The sequence below is a fragment of the Heloderma suspectum genome, chromosome 3, assembly GCF_057233095.1.
Source record: "Heloderma suspectum isolate Gila_16-S chromosome 3, 16-S_ref, whole genome shotgun sequence".
NCBI classification, from domain to species: Eukaryota; Metazoa; Chordata; class Lepidosauria; order Squamata; family Helodermatidae; genus Heloderma; species Heloderma suspectum.
This window is the reverse complement of record NC_139460.1, coordinates 299235090-299250175: the sequence shown is the minus strand read 5'-3', so window position 1 is coordinate 299250175 and position 15086 is coordinate 299235090. Positions and strand designations below refer to the sequence as shown.

General features: G+C 40.7%; 1 protein-coding gene across 10 annotated transcripts in view; it reads right to left on the bottom strand.

The window, feature by feature from the left end:
• The window catches only part of SMC4 (structural maintenance of chromosomes 4), a 75392-nt gene that overhangs the window by 47413 nt on the left and 12893 nt on the right, over positions 1-15086 (bottom strand). For 9 of the 10 annotated variants that reach the window (XR_014789619.1, XM_084847386.1, XM_084847389.1 and 6 more), the window contains exons 6-11: positions 12995-13159; positions 12531-12658; positions 10342-10482; positions 10002-10152; positions 7838-8002; positions 6243-6476 (exon numbers count right to left, since the gene is read on the bottom strand). Coding sequence is in view for 9 of the 10 variants with exons in the window: in XM_084847386.1 (XP_084703512.1) it covers positions 6243-6476; positions 7838-8002; positions 10002-10152; positions 10342-10482; positions 12531-12658; positions 12995-13159 (984 nt within the window). In the remaining variant the exon portion in view is untranslated. Of the gene's footprint in view, positions 1-6242; positions 6477-7837; positions 8003-10001; positions 10153-10341; positions 10483-12530; positions 12659-12994; positions 13160-14943; positions 15057-15086 lie in introns of those variants that run through there. The other variant, XM_084847391.1, reaches the window with a different exon arrangement.

Below are 15086 nucleotides of genomic sequence, written 5' to 3'. Positions count from 1 at the left end.
TAAACAAAATGAAAAGTTTGAAAATATTTATCTTTACATAAATAAAAATGGAAAAGCTCCACTGTGGGACATTACAGTCCAACCTATTTAAACTGCTGCAATCACCACAATTAATGGAAGTGGGAATTCTGATGAAAACAAAGTTTCAGGTATTTGGCTACATAGCAAATCTCAGCTTCAATTTAGCCAAGGAAAGACATACAATAAAAGCAAACTAATGCAGCTGTTGGAACTTTCTCAGACTTTCCATCCTTCTCGTTAAATTTGCACAGACATATATATCATATAGAAGAAATTATGTCAAATGTTATCAAACTACATTGGTTGAAGGATCACTTTGCACTCTAATACAGTAGTCATCATCATAATGTATATAAAAATACGGTAGCGTAAAGCTTATTACTACAGATCTACCAGACTGATTTTGCTGATTGTTTTAAAGTGAGGCTTGAGCAGTGGAGACATGCAGAAAATTTTGTAACTTTGAAAAAGTTCAAAGCTGTCAAGGGCTCCTTGGAGGCCTCTCTCAGTCTCATCCAGTAGCCAAGTCCAGATACAGACAAAGGGATTCTTTTCAAAGCTTTATTCCTCTTTTACAACTTAACAACTCTACTGTTAGCAACTAGATGAGCAGCAGAGTACCTATGCCCTAAGTTGGAACAGTTGGTCCCCGTTTGAAGGAGAATCACTGGCAGACCCCGAACTTATGGGCTAGGGAGAGTCCCTCCCCTTTTCCCTTGGATCCTCTGGGCGCAACCGTTGTTTGCGCACCAACTGGGCACTACGCCTCCTTTCTGCGCCCTCCATTTGGCACCGCTTCCTGCGTCGGCGTCGCACATCCAGCAAGTCTGCTTCCCGTATGCTAGGAATGCCGGTGGGAGGAATCTCTGTCAGCTGTTGGCCCTGGGAAGGATGAGCACGCTCCTCTCCCAGGAGCGGCTGCTCTTCCTCAGAATCAGAACTACTGTGGGATTCTATGGGCTCAGTGTCCACCCTGACAAAAGCTCAAGCTTTGGGCAGCTTGGGAAGGGAGAAGGAAGGGACTACGATTCTCATAATGCGCCGTGTGGGAAGGGAGAGGGAGCAGCCATTTTCATGAGGCTCGCTAAGATTACACTGCCAGACTTCAACCCGCTCCACCCCTCTATTCTCTGTATTCGGAAAAGTCAGTGTTGACCACTGAGGAACTACATTTCCCATGAGGTAAAGGGGAGGCTAATGCATATGCCTCACACCGTTCATGCAATGTAACATGTAATGTGACACAGTGTGTTATGGACGTGTAACAATGCTTACTCCTGTGAGTGCCGGGCCAATGGAAGGACAGGAACAGAATGCTGGGAAAGGGGCTGAAGAAAAGTCAGTTGGTGATAGTTAAGAGGAAGAGGAGCTGAGGAAAAGAGCTGAATGGATACCAGAGGGAAAAGAGAGAGAAAAACAAGAGATGAAAACAGACAGACAAGTCACCAGAAAGAAGAGGAAAAGTTGGCATAAAGCAACAGACATGAAGGCGATTTCTAGTACAGTTATTTTAAAAGGCTAAAGTTGTTCCAGTTGCAAGTGAAATGGGGAAACATATTTTTATCCAGTCATTCTCAGACTACTAGCCCCCGTGGTGACACAGGATTTACACTAGTTGGGGAAAGATATGACATATGATGTAGTATTTCTCTGAACCAGAGGCAATCATCCTTCACCAGCTGCATAATAGCACTTCCTACTTTGTTAAGTGCAGAAATGTTGGTCTTCTAGAAAATTTTGAATCAATTTTTTTTCAGTGACCTAAACTGATTAGAGTCTGATTTTGTATGTTTGGATTATGTGTAACTTCGGTTTAATTTATCCCCTGATTACAAATAAAAAGCCCTATTGTTTGTGAGAAATGTTTAAGGTTATATATGAATGCTTCCTAGGGATAGTCATCTAAAGAAGTACATTACAGTTTTGAAACTGCCTGAATTTCTACAAAATTCACATTTCTAAAATAAATTATCTCCAGCACACATCACATATTGCTGCACCTATATCTAATTTTCTGTATGAAAAGAAGTCTTTATCTGTTAAGATAAATTTCAAAGCAATTAGTGTAATCACTGTAACAATATCTGCAAAATTTTCTAATACAATTGTGTAAACAGCAAAACAGAATATACTGAACATTTGACATGGCCTGTTGATCACAAACATAAATTATTAACTGAGATTTTAGCATACCTTCCCTTCCTTGATAAATTGGAGGCAGTTTCAGCACAAATACCATTAATGCTCTACCCTAGGGAAGAGACCGTTTGGTCTTGCATCTAATATTCTTGGGCAGGATTAATTTTTAAATAACCACCGCTATGTAAATTCCATTATATACACACCGTTCTGCTATATATGCCAACCTCTTTAATTGTACTTTTACAGCACAATCCTATGTAAGGCTATTCAGAAGTCCCCAATGAGTTCATTGGGGCTTAATCACAAGTAAGCACTATAAGATTGCAGCATACAGAGAAATGGTTCTCAATTTACCAGGGACTATCCCATAAGATTCTGATTGGGTTTACAAGACACAACAACCCACTGTGGGGAACAAGCCACGGTGAGCTTGTTCGGGTGATTGCGACAGGCAAAGAAGCCATCTTGGCTTCTCCCGCCCCCGTGTGACCGCCTTCTGCATGTTTGAACCCGGGTTGTGGTGGGGCAGCTCCATACTCACCTTACAACCTCTATTGCACATTGTAGGTTGCAGGCTGGGTACAAAGCCACTCCCACCGTGCTTGGTTCAAAAGACATGTCGCCCCGGCAGCGGCATGGGTAAATGGATGCCCCATAAGGCACGCATACTGGGAGAATCCACAATGCTTCTTTCCCCCCATGATTGGACAGAGCCTTTGCCTGAACAACCCATGGTGGGTTAGTGAACCCGGACCAGTTTCATCAGGGTGGCTTGTTTTCCCTGATAAACCATGGTATGTTGCAGAGGTTTTTACCCACGATGCGTTGGCAAGTCGTCTGAACTGGGACATGCCAACCCATCGTGGGTAAAGGGCGTCAGCCAGAGAGCTGCTCGGCAAACCCCTGCCACTCTTGCTGAGTGATTGTAGCCAAGCCGCTGCCAGAGCCCCTTTCCCCTTGCCAGCAGCAGCCCCTCCAAAGTGCCAAATGGCACTTCAGATAGGCTGCTGCCAGTCTGCCCTGGCTCCTGCCAAGCCCCCTGTGCCTGCTCCAAACCGCAATCCCGACCATGGTCAGACCCCTTAAAAAAAATTTCGGAGGCACAAAAATGGGGCTGGGAATTTCCCCCCACATTTTCCCAGCCTTGTTTTATGTATGCAAATAGCCCCTTTATTTTTTTTTAATTGGTTATTCGCAGTTCCATGCACAACTGTGATATGCCTTGGCTGCTCCTTTATATATCAAAAATACAAGGGAACAGTCAAGGTTACAATGAAGCAAGGCTATTTTAACAAACTTGTACTGTTGACAGGTGGTATATGTGGTGCAGATCACCCCCTAGCAAGGGTATCCCCAGGGTTCAATGCTTTGCCCTGAATCTTTGGGGTGCCCTGCTAGGAATCCCCCCTTGCCTGAATCCTCAGCAACTGTTAAGAGTGCCCAAGACATCGCCCCTTTTTTCTCTTCAGATAGCTGTCAAACTAGAAGCAGTTACATCAAACTAGAAGCAGTTACTCTCTTTGGAATAGAAAAAAGGGGTGATATGCACTTCTATATGAAAACGGGTTGCTGGACACTGGGAAGGGGTGCACTAGAAGGATGGGATCTCCAAGGGTCAGGGTGGCATTTTAAATCCTTAGGTTTGCCTGGCTAACTGGGGGATCTTGAGCACTTTCACAGATGGGGAAAATGCTCAAGATCATCCAGTTAGCTGAGTGCCCCCCAAGATCTAAAGTCTTGTTAAGACCCATGGGGGTGCTTCCCCTTCTAGTCCACCCCACTGTGAATCAGCAGGACAAAGTTTTCATTAAAAAGTGCATTCCACCCCTTTTTCGCTCATTTCTATTAGCTACGTAGGAGTTTGACAACTGGCTTGACTAGTAGAAATTGGCGTGTGGGTGGGGAGAACGACTGGATCTGGTTGGAAAAGACTCTCTTTGTCATAGAGACCTCTGATCTAATTTAGATATTAGAAGCAAGTATCTTGCATGTCCCACTTTAGATTAGAAGAAAAAAAAACTTGAATTAGAAGAATACACAACAAAGAGTCTTGTGGCACCTTAAAGACAAATTTATTTATTCTGGCATAAGTTTTCACGGACACTGTCAACTTCATCAGATGCATTTGTTAGTCTTTAGGGGGCCACAAGACTCGTTGTTTTTGCTGCAACCGACTAACAGGGCTAGCCCTCTAGAAATTGAATTAGAAGCTTTGAGGAGATGAAATATGTGTCTAGCCAGAAGATCAGTGCTTTTAAGGAGTTAAAAAAAGGTATGGGTTGGTTCTTGCTTGGGCAGACCAGAGGACTTGCTAAAAGTATTTCCCTTCTTTTAGATTAATTCCCGTAGTTCTCAAGTCCCTCCTGCTTGGAGACTAAAGGAAAATAAAGGTGGTGTTGGCTGGATATATGTAAATAACATGCAGTTGCCTCCCACCATATTCTATCTCAAAATAAAGGTGGAAATGTATGCTTGTTTCCTGCAACTATCCATTAAGAAATCTGCCTGTGTCATTTATGAAGGTAAATAGCTTGTTAAAATTGGAATCCACTTTTAGGAAGGAAAACCTCTGATGGAAGCATATCCTTATCAGGGGTCTTATTATTTGGCAATCTGATTACTAAACTGCAAATTTCACCTTCTGCCACAGATGGGCAGGCAGGGGTGTTTGGCAATTCCAAAGAAGTAATAGTAACATACAAATTGATCACTAGAAGGTAAATGCCTTTGATCTTTGAAGGGGAGAACTCCATCTCGGGCAAGCTCTATATCCAAACCTAGATTAGCTCTTGGTCAGTAGGAAAGCAAATCCAGGTTTGGTTACATAGACTGTTCTGGATGGGGTTGCATTCCCTTTGAAGGACCAAGTTCACAGCTTTACTTTGGGGTGCTCCTTGATTTGTCTTTGGTCTTGAAGACTCAGGTGGTAGCTGTGGCTGGGAGCATTTCTTCTGTGCACCAGAGACACAGTTTCTTGGATAAAGTAGACCTGGCCTCTGTATCCTTGTCAAAACCATATTTGACTACTGCAACTAATTCTACATGGGGCTGCCTTCATCTGGTACAAATCGGAGTGGGCCAGTGATTTCTGGTATTTTAATCCAAATGAACTGGGAGCCAGTTCATGTCTGCACATAATTCGAGGTGCTGGTTATTACCCATTACCTAGATGGCATGGGACCAGGATATCTGAAGGACCACCTCATCCCAAATGAACCTACCCACCGTTTAGTTGTCAGAGGCTTTGCTCCACATCCCACTGCCTTTTGAGGTGCCGCTGGCTGGAATGTGGAACACTGTCTTCTCAGAATCCATATGGAAGGATTTTTCAAAAAGGGTCATTTGGAATTGGGTAATATAATAAAAAAGTCTCGTATTTATTATCTGTGATATTCCAGGAAAGGGCATTTATCTGGATATCAGCCTCTTCTTGTAACCCACTAGTTAATATCCTGGATTCCCTTGGTTATATAAAATATTCTGATTAAGGGTTTTATAGCACAGGCTTTAGGTTTCAAAATGGGCATATTATTGATTATTATACAAACTTGGCTCCGTTCCTACAATGATTGTATCTGACTCCTTACCTTCTTCTGATGTCTAAACCTCTTACTTTCTAAGGTAACTCTTAAATTTGCTACAATCAGAGGTTTAGACTCCAAAGGGCCAGCTTCCAGTATTACACATTTCTTTAACAGCCTACATACCACTAAATCTCCTTTAATTAAGAACAAAACATCATTATCTCTAAAGTAACTATATATTATCTTATGATGACCTTATCTTCCTACTCTGTACAGTAATATTTTGTAAAATAATTACAACTCCATCTATAGAAGTAGATAGGAGAATTCCTTCTATAAAACTTAATTTCTTATTATATCTATTCTTCCTATGTTAAGAATCACAGGCTATATTTACAGATGTTAACACTGGATTCTGACCAGTACCCTTTTGATAGCAATGATTCTGGCAATCCAACACTACACATTTCCAGTTACACTAATAATACTTCAACAGCAACCCCACACATGAAATTATGCATTTCAGGAACATGAGCAATCTTAAATAAGTCTAACCTTCTTTAGGTCATGTTCAGCTTGAGGTAATTTTAACTCCAGTTCTTTGATAGCAGGTAACCTCTCCTTAAGTGTTCCTGAAGCAATCTGAAGAGCTTCTTTTGCTGTTTTTAATTGAGCTACTGCAGTATTATGATGACTAAGGTAGAGATCAAGTTCTGACTTGGCAACATCCACATTTGAACGTGCTTCATTTACTGTTTTGCTGAATTCCATGAGCTCTTTTTCTTTGCCCTACAAAAATGGAAAAACAAAATTTAAAAGTATTATGTGTAACTAAGACTTTGTTCACTACAAACACTAACATGGCAATGACTTCCATCTCTGCTCCCAGCTCAATCTTTCCCAGCTGCCATTCCACCTGAATGCCTCAAGCAGGAGAAGTACAACAGCAATCCCCTACCTCCAATCAGTTTGACTAGAACTCCCATTTGTTTCCACTCTGCCCAGAACTACTTCCATCAGCAGCCACTCCACCTGATTACATCTGAAATTACCCCCTCCCTTGGTTCTGCTAGGACTTTCTGGCTCCTACTTCCCATAACTATCTCCTGCAGTAATTATTTCATGTAGTACTTTTGTAACAGTATAAATATGTTTGTATCTGTAATTCCTTACTTTCTTATTCATTCCCCTTTCCTTTATTCCTTTTGTATCATGTCTTAGATTACAAATCATTATTTTAAACTTACAATAATTTTGAGTGCTTTTGCAGAGAGGCAGTACATAAAACACAGCACATAAACAAAGCAGACTACCTTAGATAGTATCAGAGAAGTGAACCCTCTGCTTTGCTCACCCATGTACAATTTTGCCCTATTGTTTCTTCCTGCTTCTTACTGCTAGAGAGCAACACTATATTGCCCCAATGGAAATAAAACAGCATTACACATAAAGATATACAAGCAGACCTTGTTGACTGAAAAAAATAAAATAGCATTATGTTATAGCAGTGCCACCTTCCTCCGTATTCCTCTGCCTTAATACAGGAAAGCAAAACACAAAACAAAAGCATGTACATGTGAGGATTCATAGCTCCATTTTAGACGTATGAAAGAGAAAGAGCAATGATGCACCCAGCTACCATAGTGCTGCTGCATTCTCTTAGTGCGAAAAGTCAGTGCAGTGATACAACTGTATTAATGGCCATTGTCTAGCCTTAAATAGGTATAATGTCAGAAGACAGTCACAGGCAGAGCTACCATAATGCTGTGATGTATTTTCAGGAAATGTAGGGCAGTGCTATGGTAGTGGAAGGAGTGTGGGCAGGTGTAATTTGCCAGTCAGTTGCTTGATAGAAAGTAACTGCTACTTGGCATCCAAATAAGCAAACGTGGCTGGTTTAACCTTAAGTATACTTTAATTCCTATTCATGGACTTGAGCACGCTCCGGGAGAGAGAGCAGGACAGGAAGGTCTGGCGTGCTATGGTCCTTGGGGTCACGAAGAGTCGGGAACGACTGAACACCAACAACAATTCCTATTCTGTCCTTACAGAAAGGAGATAAACAGAAACTTATTATATGCTTAATTATGCCAATTTGCTTCTAGGCTACAGGAGAATTGGTGTAATGCATCAGAAGTATTGATACAAACCTCTTTCTCTTTCTGCAGTCCTTGGGTTTCCTGCTTAAGGCTGTCCATAACCTCTTTCAGTTTTTCCTCAACCCTTTCCTTTTCCTTTTCCAGAACTTCTTGCCTAGCTGTTGATTCACTAATAGTAGACGCACTATTAGCAGGAACACTTCTCACGTCTTCAACCTATGAAAATGCCAACGTCAATTTTTGAGCTAAGGGAACAATCTACAAAATATTCTTGGTTTTATGAACATAAAGTTAACATCCAGGATAAAAACAAACTACAAACTATTGAACTTAAACATATATTTTAACCACTTCAAAGGTCTATAAAATGTATGTATTGAAATCAACAGGTTATTAAAATATATTTCACCAGCAGATGTATGCATTAAGTAGAAGAATCCAACATTGTTTAAAAGAGCTAAATATATATTTGTTATACTTCATAAATTTTGATTGTCATTACAGTCAACATAAAAACAGTATTGTCACATTTTATTATCATTCTTGCAAAAAGATTTAGGACACAATCCTATGGCCACTAGACAGCAGCTAGGTGGCCATAGGGTTGTTTGGTTTTGGCGAACCGACCTTGACGCCCACACTCTGAGGTCAGTTCCTGGAGAACTGCCTCCCCGCCCCCTTCTAGGCGGTGCAGATCATCCCCGGGGTCCATGCTCAGAAGAGCAGTGTGGAGCAGGGCAAAAGGGGGCATTCCCGGGACGGTGAGGGTCAGGGAGTGCGGAAGTGCCAGTACAACACTTCCTATGCATTGCCTGGCCCCTGCTCCAAAGTCCCATGGCGACACAGCCAAAATTGGCCATCTAGCCATGAATGCAGGGCGGCCACAAAGGAGAAGATCGTGCCTGCGTGCCACCCACCCTGCATTACATAGGCGGCTGCCTCCAAGTTCAGAGGCAGCAGCCTATCCCCATAGGATTGCTCCCTCCCCCAGTACGATAGACACTTGAGCCTGTGTAGCACTTCTTTCCTTGACATATTTGTTCATGCTAACTTTCTTACACAGAATCAGACACCCTGCCAGGTTTGACAGAGACCAAACCCTGCTACTTTGTGTGTTCCCTTCCCTCCACCCTTTGCCTTAAGCTTAGGAGAGTGTCTGCACTTACATAGCAGCCCTCATATATTGCTACATATGCCTGCCTAGGCTGAAAAGCAGAGACTGCAAATGCAGTCATCACCACAGGATGCTATGTTTCCCCAAAAAAGCAAATACACTGAAGTGGCGATACTGCTCTAAGTGTGGACATAATGAGCACATATAAATGATCGTGCTGGAGTAACTGGCTAACATCACCATACTGAGAAGCAAAGAAAGTGAGAGAGGCCCTTCTTTGTAGAAGCACTCATGATATGGAACTCCCTGCTTCAGGAGATCTGTCTGGTTCACACACTATGGTTTTTCACTGTCCTAAGACATTTTTGTTTAGGCAGGCATTTAATTTGGCTAGCTAATCAATTTTGTATATTTATTATTTTTGGATTATTTTAACTGCCATCTCTGTTCTTATATGATCACTTTTGATAATGGATTATTTTTTAAAGGTTTTGTTTTTAATCTGTTGTGCGCTGCGATGAGTGCTATATAAATTAAAGACAGATATAAATTATGAATAAAATCAATAAATATGTGATTTTATTATATCAGATATGTGACTGAGGGTGTAATCCTATGGCCACTAGACACTGTCTAGAGGGCCATACAATGTTTTGGTTTCTGGAATCCCAGATCAGAACCAGGGCTCTAACCTCAGAATCTAGAAACCACACTCCCCTCCCCCTTGTAGCTGGTACAGTTCTCTCTGTGCTGGCTAAGTCTCTGCGCTCAGAAACAGAGTGCAGAGATGGGGAAAAGGGGGCAGTCCCAGGGGACAGGGAGCAGACCACAGAAGCCACATTACAAATCGGCCACCTAGCCACAAATGCAGGGCAGCCAGAGCACAGAGGAGAAGTTCCCCTCCACACTCCACCCACCCTGCATTCCACAGGTGGTCACCTCCACGTTCATAGGTGGCCAACTATCCCCATAGGATTGTGCCCTTAGAAAAGCATTTTAGATATTTAACATGTTGAAAACTACATTGTTCAGCGAAGTCACATATATTTCAAAACAGTTTTCTGAAAATGTATAATGAATGGCAGAAATTTACAAGTGTACCTTTTCTTTATCCCTTTGAAGCTGCTTCTCTAGCTTTTTTGACTTGCTTTTTGCATGTTTTAGCTTTTCTCTTACTTGCACGTCCTCCAAATCCAGCTTTGTGAATTTATTTTTATTTTCTTCTATAAATGCTGTGATTTTATTGAGTTTCCTAAAAAGAGAAACATGCTAATTACCTTCACCATCAATTAAAACAGCATGATCAAACTAAGCTAGTTTTCTTCACTTTTACAAAAGATGGAAATATATTCATTACACAAAATGCCTTAACAGCAATATGAGTTAATACAGCACTCATTCAAATCTTGTCAATGACTGCAAAATACACTGTAATATTTACTTCTCCACTTCTTTCAGAGCTTTATTCTTATCTTTCATTTCATCTGCCAGTTTACTGCTTTTCTCATTAACTTCTTTAGTGTCTTCATGTATTTTTTCCTTCTGTGTTTCCAGATCAGTTATCCGCTTCTGCAATTCATAACTGGAAAAAACATACACAGCTTAAACATACTGAGATACACTTGTAATAAAAAAAATAATGCAGAATAAAGGCAGTCTCCAATGTTGTCCCTGCACTAGCAGGATCCATGGATAGCAAAGCAGGGAACTAGCAATTCTTGAAGCAACCGGAAATGAGTGGAATCACTAGTTTCCAGAATGGGGCAGGTCAGTGGAACTCACATAAAGGAGCTCTGTGGTCCTGCCCTGATCCAGAAACTAGTGTTTCCATGGTGGTTTTAGGGAATGCTAATTCCCCATTGTGCTAGTGGTGGATCTTGCTGGGGCAATGGAATGAATGGAAGTGCAGCAGCAGTTACTGTCTGAAGGATTAATTTTCTGAAATTAAGGTCATTTGAAGATAGTCTAGATGAATCTTGCGTTGCTCCTAATCATGTTAAGAGTATTTTGCACCACAAGCAGTCCACTATGCTGCAGTCACTCATACTGGGAAAAGGCCCCCATGTGGTTGGTGCATGAGTGTAATACAAAACATTTTCAGGTTGAATAATATAACTTGAGGTAAGACCAGGATAGTACCTAAGAGCCTTGGATGAAGCCCATTCTCCTCTAGCGCTAGTCAAAAGGTATACCAAGGTAGTATAACGGGAATGTAAAAGGAAAGTGGGGCAGAGTCAAAAAGGTATACCTCTACCCCCTTACAGTCATTTTTCAGTAGGGAGGGGTTACCTCCCCCCATAAAAGTGAACAAAGGAATGGCTCCATTCGACTGAATGAGGGGAAAAGCCTCCCTGCCAAAAATAACCTGATTTGGGGGGGGGGGGGCTGCCTAAGGACCCTGTTGCCTCAAGGGTCCTTAGCAGGAGGTGTCTTTGCCCGCCCTCCAGACTTTTTTTAAAATTAGGGTGGACCCCCCCACCCCACTATTCAAGGTAAGAGGTATCATTCTATTATTCACATGAATAGGAAAGGGAGAAGCCCCCACGCTGAAAATTGACTGAGGAGCAAAGCTCTCCCCTCCCACAAGGACCATGTTGGCACAAGGGTCCTTGGAAGAGATTGGGATCCACTCCTGTTCAACCATTTCCCTGCCCTGATACAAGTGAATGGCAAAATCATTTCATTCATTTGCAAAGGGGGGAAACAGCTTGGCAGGTGTCTCGGCCTGGCTTGGTGGATGCAGGTGGTGATGCCCATGGGCACCGTATCAGAAAACCACACACCTACATTGCTTTGTATTGCTCAAGGTAAACAAATTAAAGATACCCTTTAATTAAGTAAGTCCCATCACAATTTTTCCGAGAGGTGAACTACCACCAGCCCTTCCAAGTTAATTTGCTGGACAGAAAGACTGGCAAAATACCTTCTGAATCTGTTACATCCCCACTGAATATTTGTCATACTACTCCTCTCAAGTAAACATTATGTAGAAGCATTAGCAACATGTTACTTGAATCCAAAACCAAGGGGATAGATCCAGACTGAGTTCGTTGCACTTAAGTTTCTAATGAAATCAATGGGACTGAAGTCATGGTTAACTTCACAGTGATTTCAAGGGGACCTCAGTGCAACCAAGTCTGAATCCAACCAATATGTATCTACTATGCTGTGGAGAAGAAACAGCATGGTGAACTGACTCTAGCAAGATTAGTTCAGTACAATACACCTCCTTTACTCAGCTGGAAGGTAGTAGATTTGGGTTATGTATCTAGCCCAAATGTATTTATTTAATGCATTTTTGAATCACTTCTCCACTCAATTAGTTCTCAAGGTGATTTACAAGAGCATGATACAATTTCTAAAACACAAACCAAATAAAATGCATACATTACAATAGAACAGGGAGCCTCTAAAATCAACGACTGGCATTCATTACCAACAGCTCAGCAGAACAGGACAATTTTTATCAGCCATATATAAAGGCCAGTAATCAGCCTAATCTCCTTCACATCCTCCTCCAACCTACAATCTCAAATTATACCACAGGGAACACAGACATTTGTACTCTCAACTTTATTTCATTGGTTCTGAATTGCACCTTCCCACCTCTTTCCAAACGATGTTACTTACATGTAGTATTGATGTATCTTATTCTTTTCTTTAAACATTTTGTTTTCCAAAGAAAGAAATTCAAGTGCTTTGTTCCGCTCTCCTTCTAAGGCATCTTTCTCTTTTTCCACCATTTTAACTCTGTTCAACTAGACAGAATACTCAGTAATTGATTATAAATTTGGGAGATGCTTAATTATGCAAGCACATACAAAGAACAGTTTATATAAAGCAGATGTGGTAAAAGCTCTATGGTAATTAAGACACACTAACCACAGTGTGCACAAACATCAAGTGGGAGGTAGCATATGTACTTCTAGAGTAATCACCCAGGCTGCTGTGGTCCAGAAAAAACAATAAACTCCATCATAAGAAATACACACAAGGAATGTAATCTTGAATCTTTTAAAGTCTTATCAGACAGACAGTATTTAAAATTTTCTTCTGTAATTTAAAATCAGCAATTAATAATCCAAAAGTCTTACCTTCTCACCCCTTTGTTCATTTAATACCTCAACTCTTCGACATAATATTTGAATGGGCTCTTTTAATCGTCCCGATCCAATTATGTCTTCTAAATATTCAAGCATGCCTTCATTATGCTCATTCTGTCCTTTTGGTTTCATCATTGCTATTTGTTCAACTTCCCCCTAAAAAGTGATTTGATAAAAATTCTCCTAGAATTGTATCCAAAACCACATGAGAGAATATCTTGGATTATCTTGTTTGACCTTAGAGATCTTAAGTAGTGAAAACTTACAAAAGCCTGCGCCAAAATTTTCAATAAAGCATCATGTGATGTCTTTTTGCAGGCCCAGATCCCAACTGATATATTTATCAACTTTTATCCCATCTTTCCACCCAAAAGACCTTCAAGGTAGTAGTCAGGTAACAAGCAAGCAATATACATCAGCATTACAATGTCGCAATAAGACTCACAATAAGATATGAGCATGTGTTTAGGGAAATGGGGTACAATGATGTCACCATACAATAGTTTCAACAATTCACATAAACTGTATCATCAAGCATGTACGTTATTATTTTTAAAACAAAGTACCTATTTCAAAGGCCTCTATAGCAACTTATTTATGAGGGCTAGACCAGGTCTCTTATAAGCTGATAAGTAGGAGACCAAAACCAGGCTGGAAAGAGATGGACAATGTTCTCAATAGAGAGCTGTAACTACTATTACTGAAAACTGTATACCAGCAGAACAAAAGTAAGAGGCTAGGTATGGACTATCACATTTCAGAAGGTAAGATAATAATTACACCCAGGGCTGATCTACATCTTACTTTATCTGCAAGACAATACTTTTAGAACCTCCCAATTGTGTGCTAAACACATCCAATTGGTAAACTCATAAGTCAATCCGTACCAGATGTTACAGCCAGGAGTGAGAGTCACTATGTGGTAGTGATAATGTTAGGACTTGTCTACAAATATCTCAGAACAAAGCTCACAATGAAGGACAGCGGCAGGTCAAATTCCTATTCAAGTTATAAATGTCCCAAGCAAAAGTTGTAGAAATCAAGTTAATCTAGGACTCTGGAGAACAGCATTTCTTGTAATTTGTCTGCAAGTTCAGTCAAGTGGCACTAGATATGGCTGAAATGTTAAAGCTAGTTTTCCTTAAAACTGGAGAGCAGATAAAATATATGATGAAGCCAATTTGTGAAGAAAATATTAAAAACAGCAGCCTGTGGAACAAGAATATTGTTTGCATTAACACAAATATTTCACCACTCTTTGAAACCATGAACTTTCAACTACCATGTAGGAAAAGCTGTACACACAGTTAGAAAATATACTCATGGTTATGTACATGCTGTATGAGTATGGAAAAAATTATTCTTAGGTACATTTCATCTTAACAAGGCATTATGTAATAGTTTATTTTTCACTAATCATCTGCCTCCTAAGAGACAGCAATAAATTACCACAACTGCATCTTGTCTATGGAAGACAATGCAAACACGGCATGCAATTTATAGCTACCCACACATGAATATTCAGGTCAAATAAGATGCTGATACAATTAGGTTTGAGGAAAGATACTATATGCACATATATACTTGGAGCCTGAACCAGATAACAAAAATAAAGTGGGTAAATTGTTCAGTGCTTAAGGTCAAGCTAGACCTTTATCATGTTTGGCCAGCCAACACATAACACGGACCCCTTAACATGACATCAACAGTTTGCAAATTGATATAATTGTACTCCAGTCCAATTTGGGATTAGAATAGCTATTACCATGGTTTGTTACAAGACGACTGGCTATGTAATTTGAGATCTCAGTATATGCTTAATGCTCAGCAATGGAATCAGGACCAAAAAAAGTAAATGAAGTGCAGGCTGAACCAAGATGCATATTTTAGTATGCCCTAAGACTAGTAAAATCCAAGGAGAGAAGCATGTGTTCTGTAACCTTTTTTAGTATCGCAAATCAGTCAATCCCATCTAGGAGCTGTAGCTCAGAATCCTCAGAAATCAGCAAAAAGGCAGTAGGTATCCCCTATGTATTGAAACTCCATCCAGATGCTAACTACAGCAAAGATAAAAAAAACTATT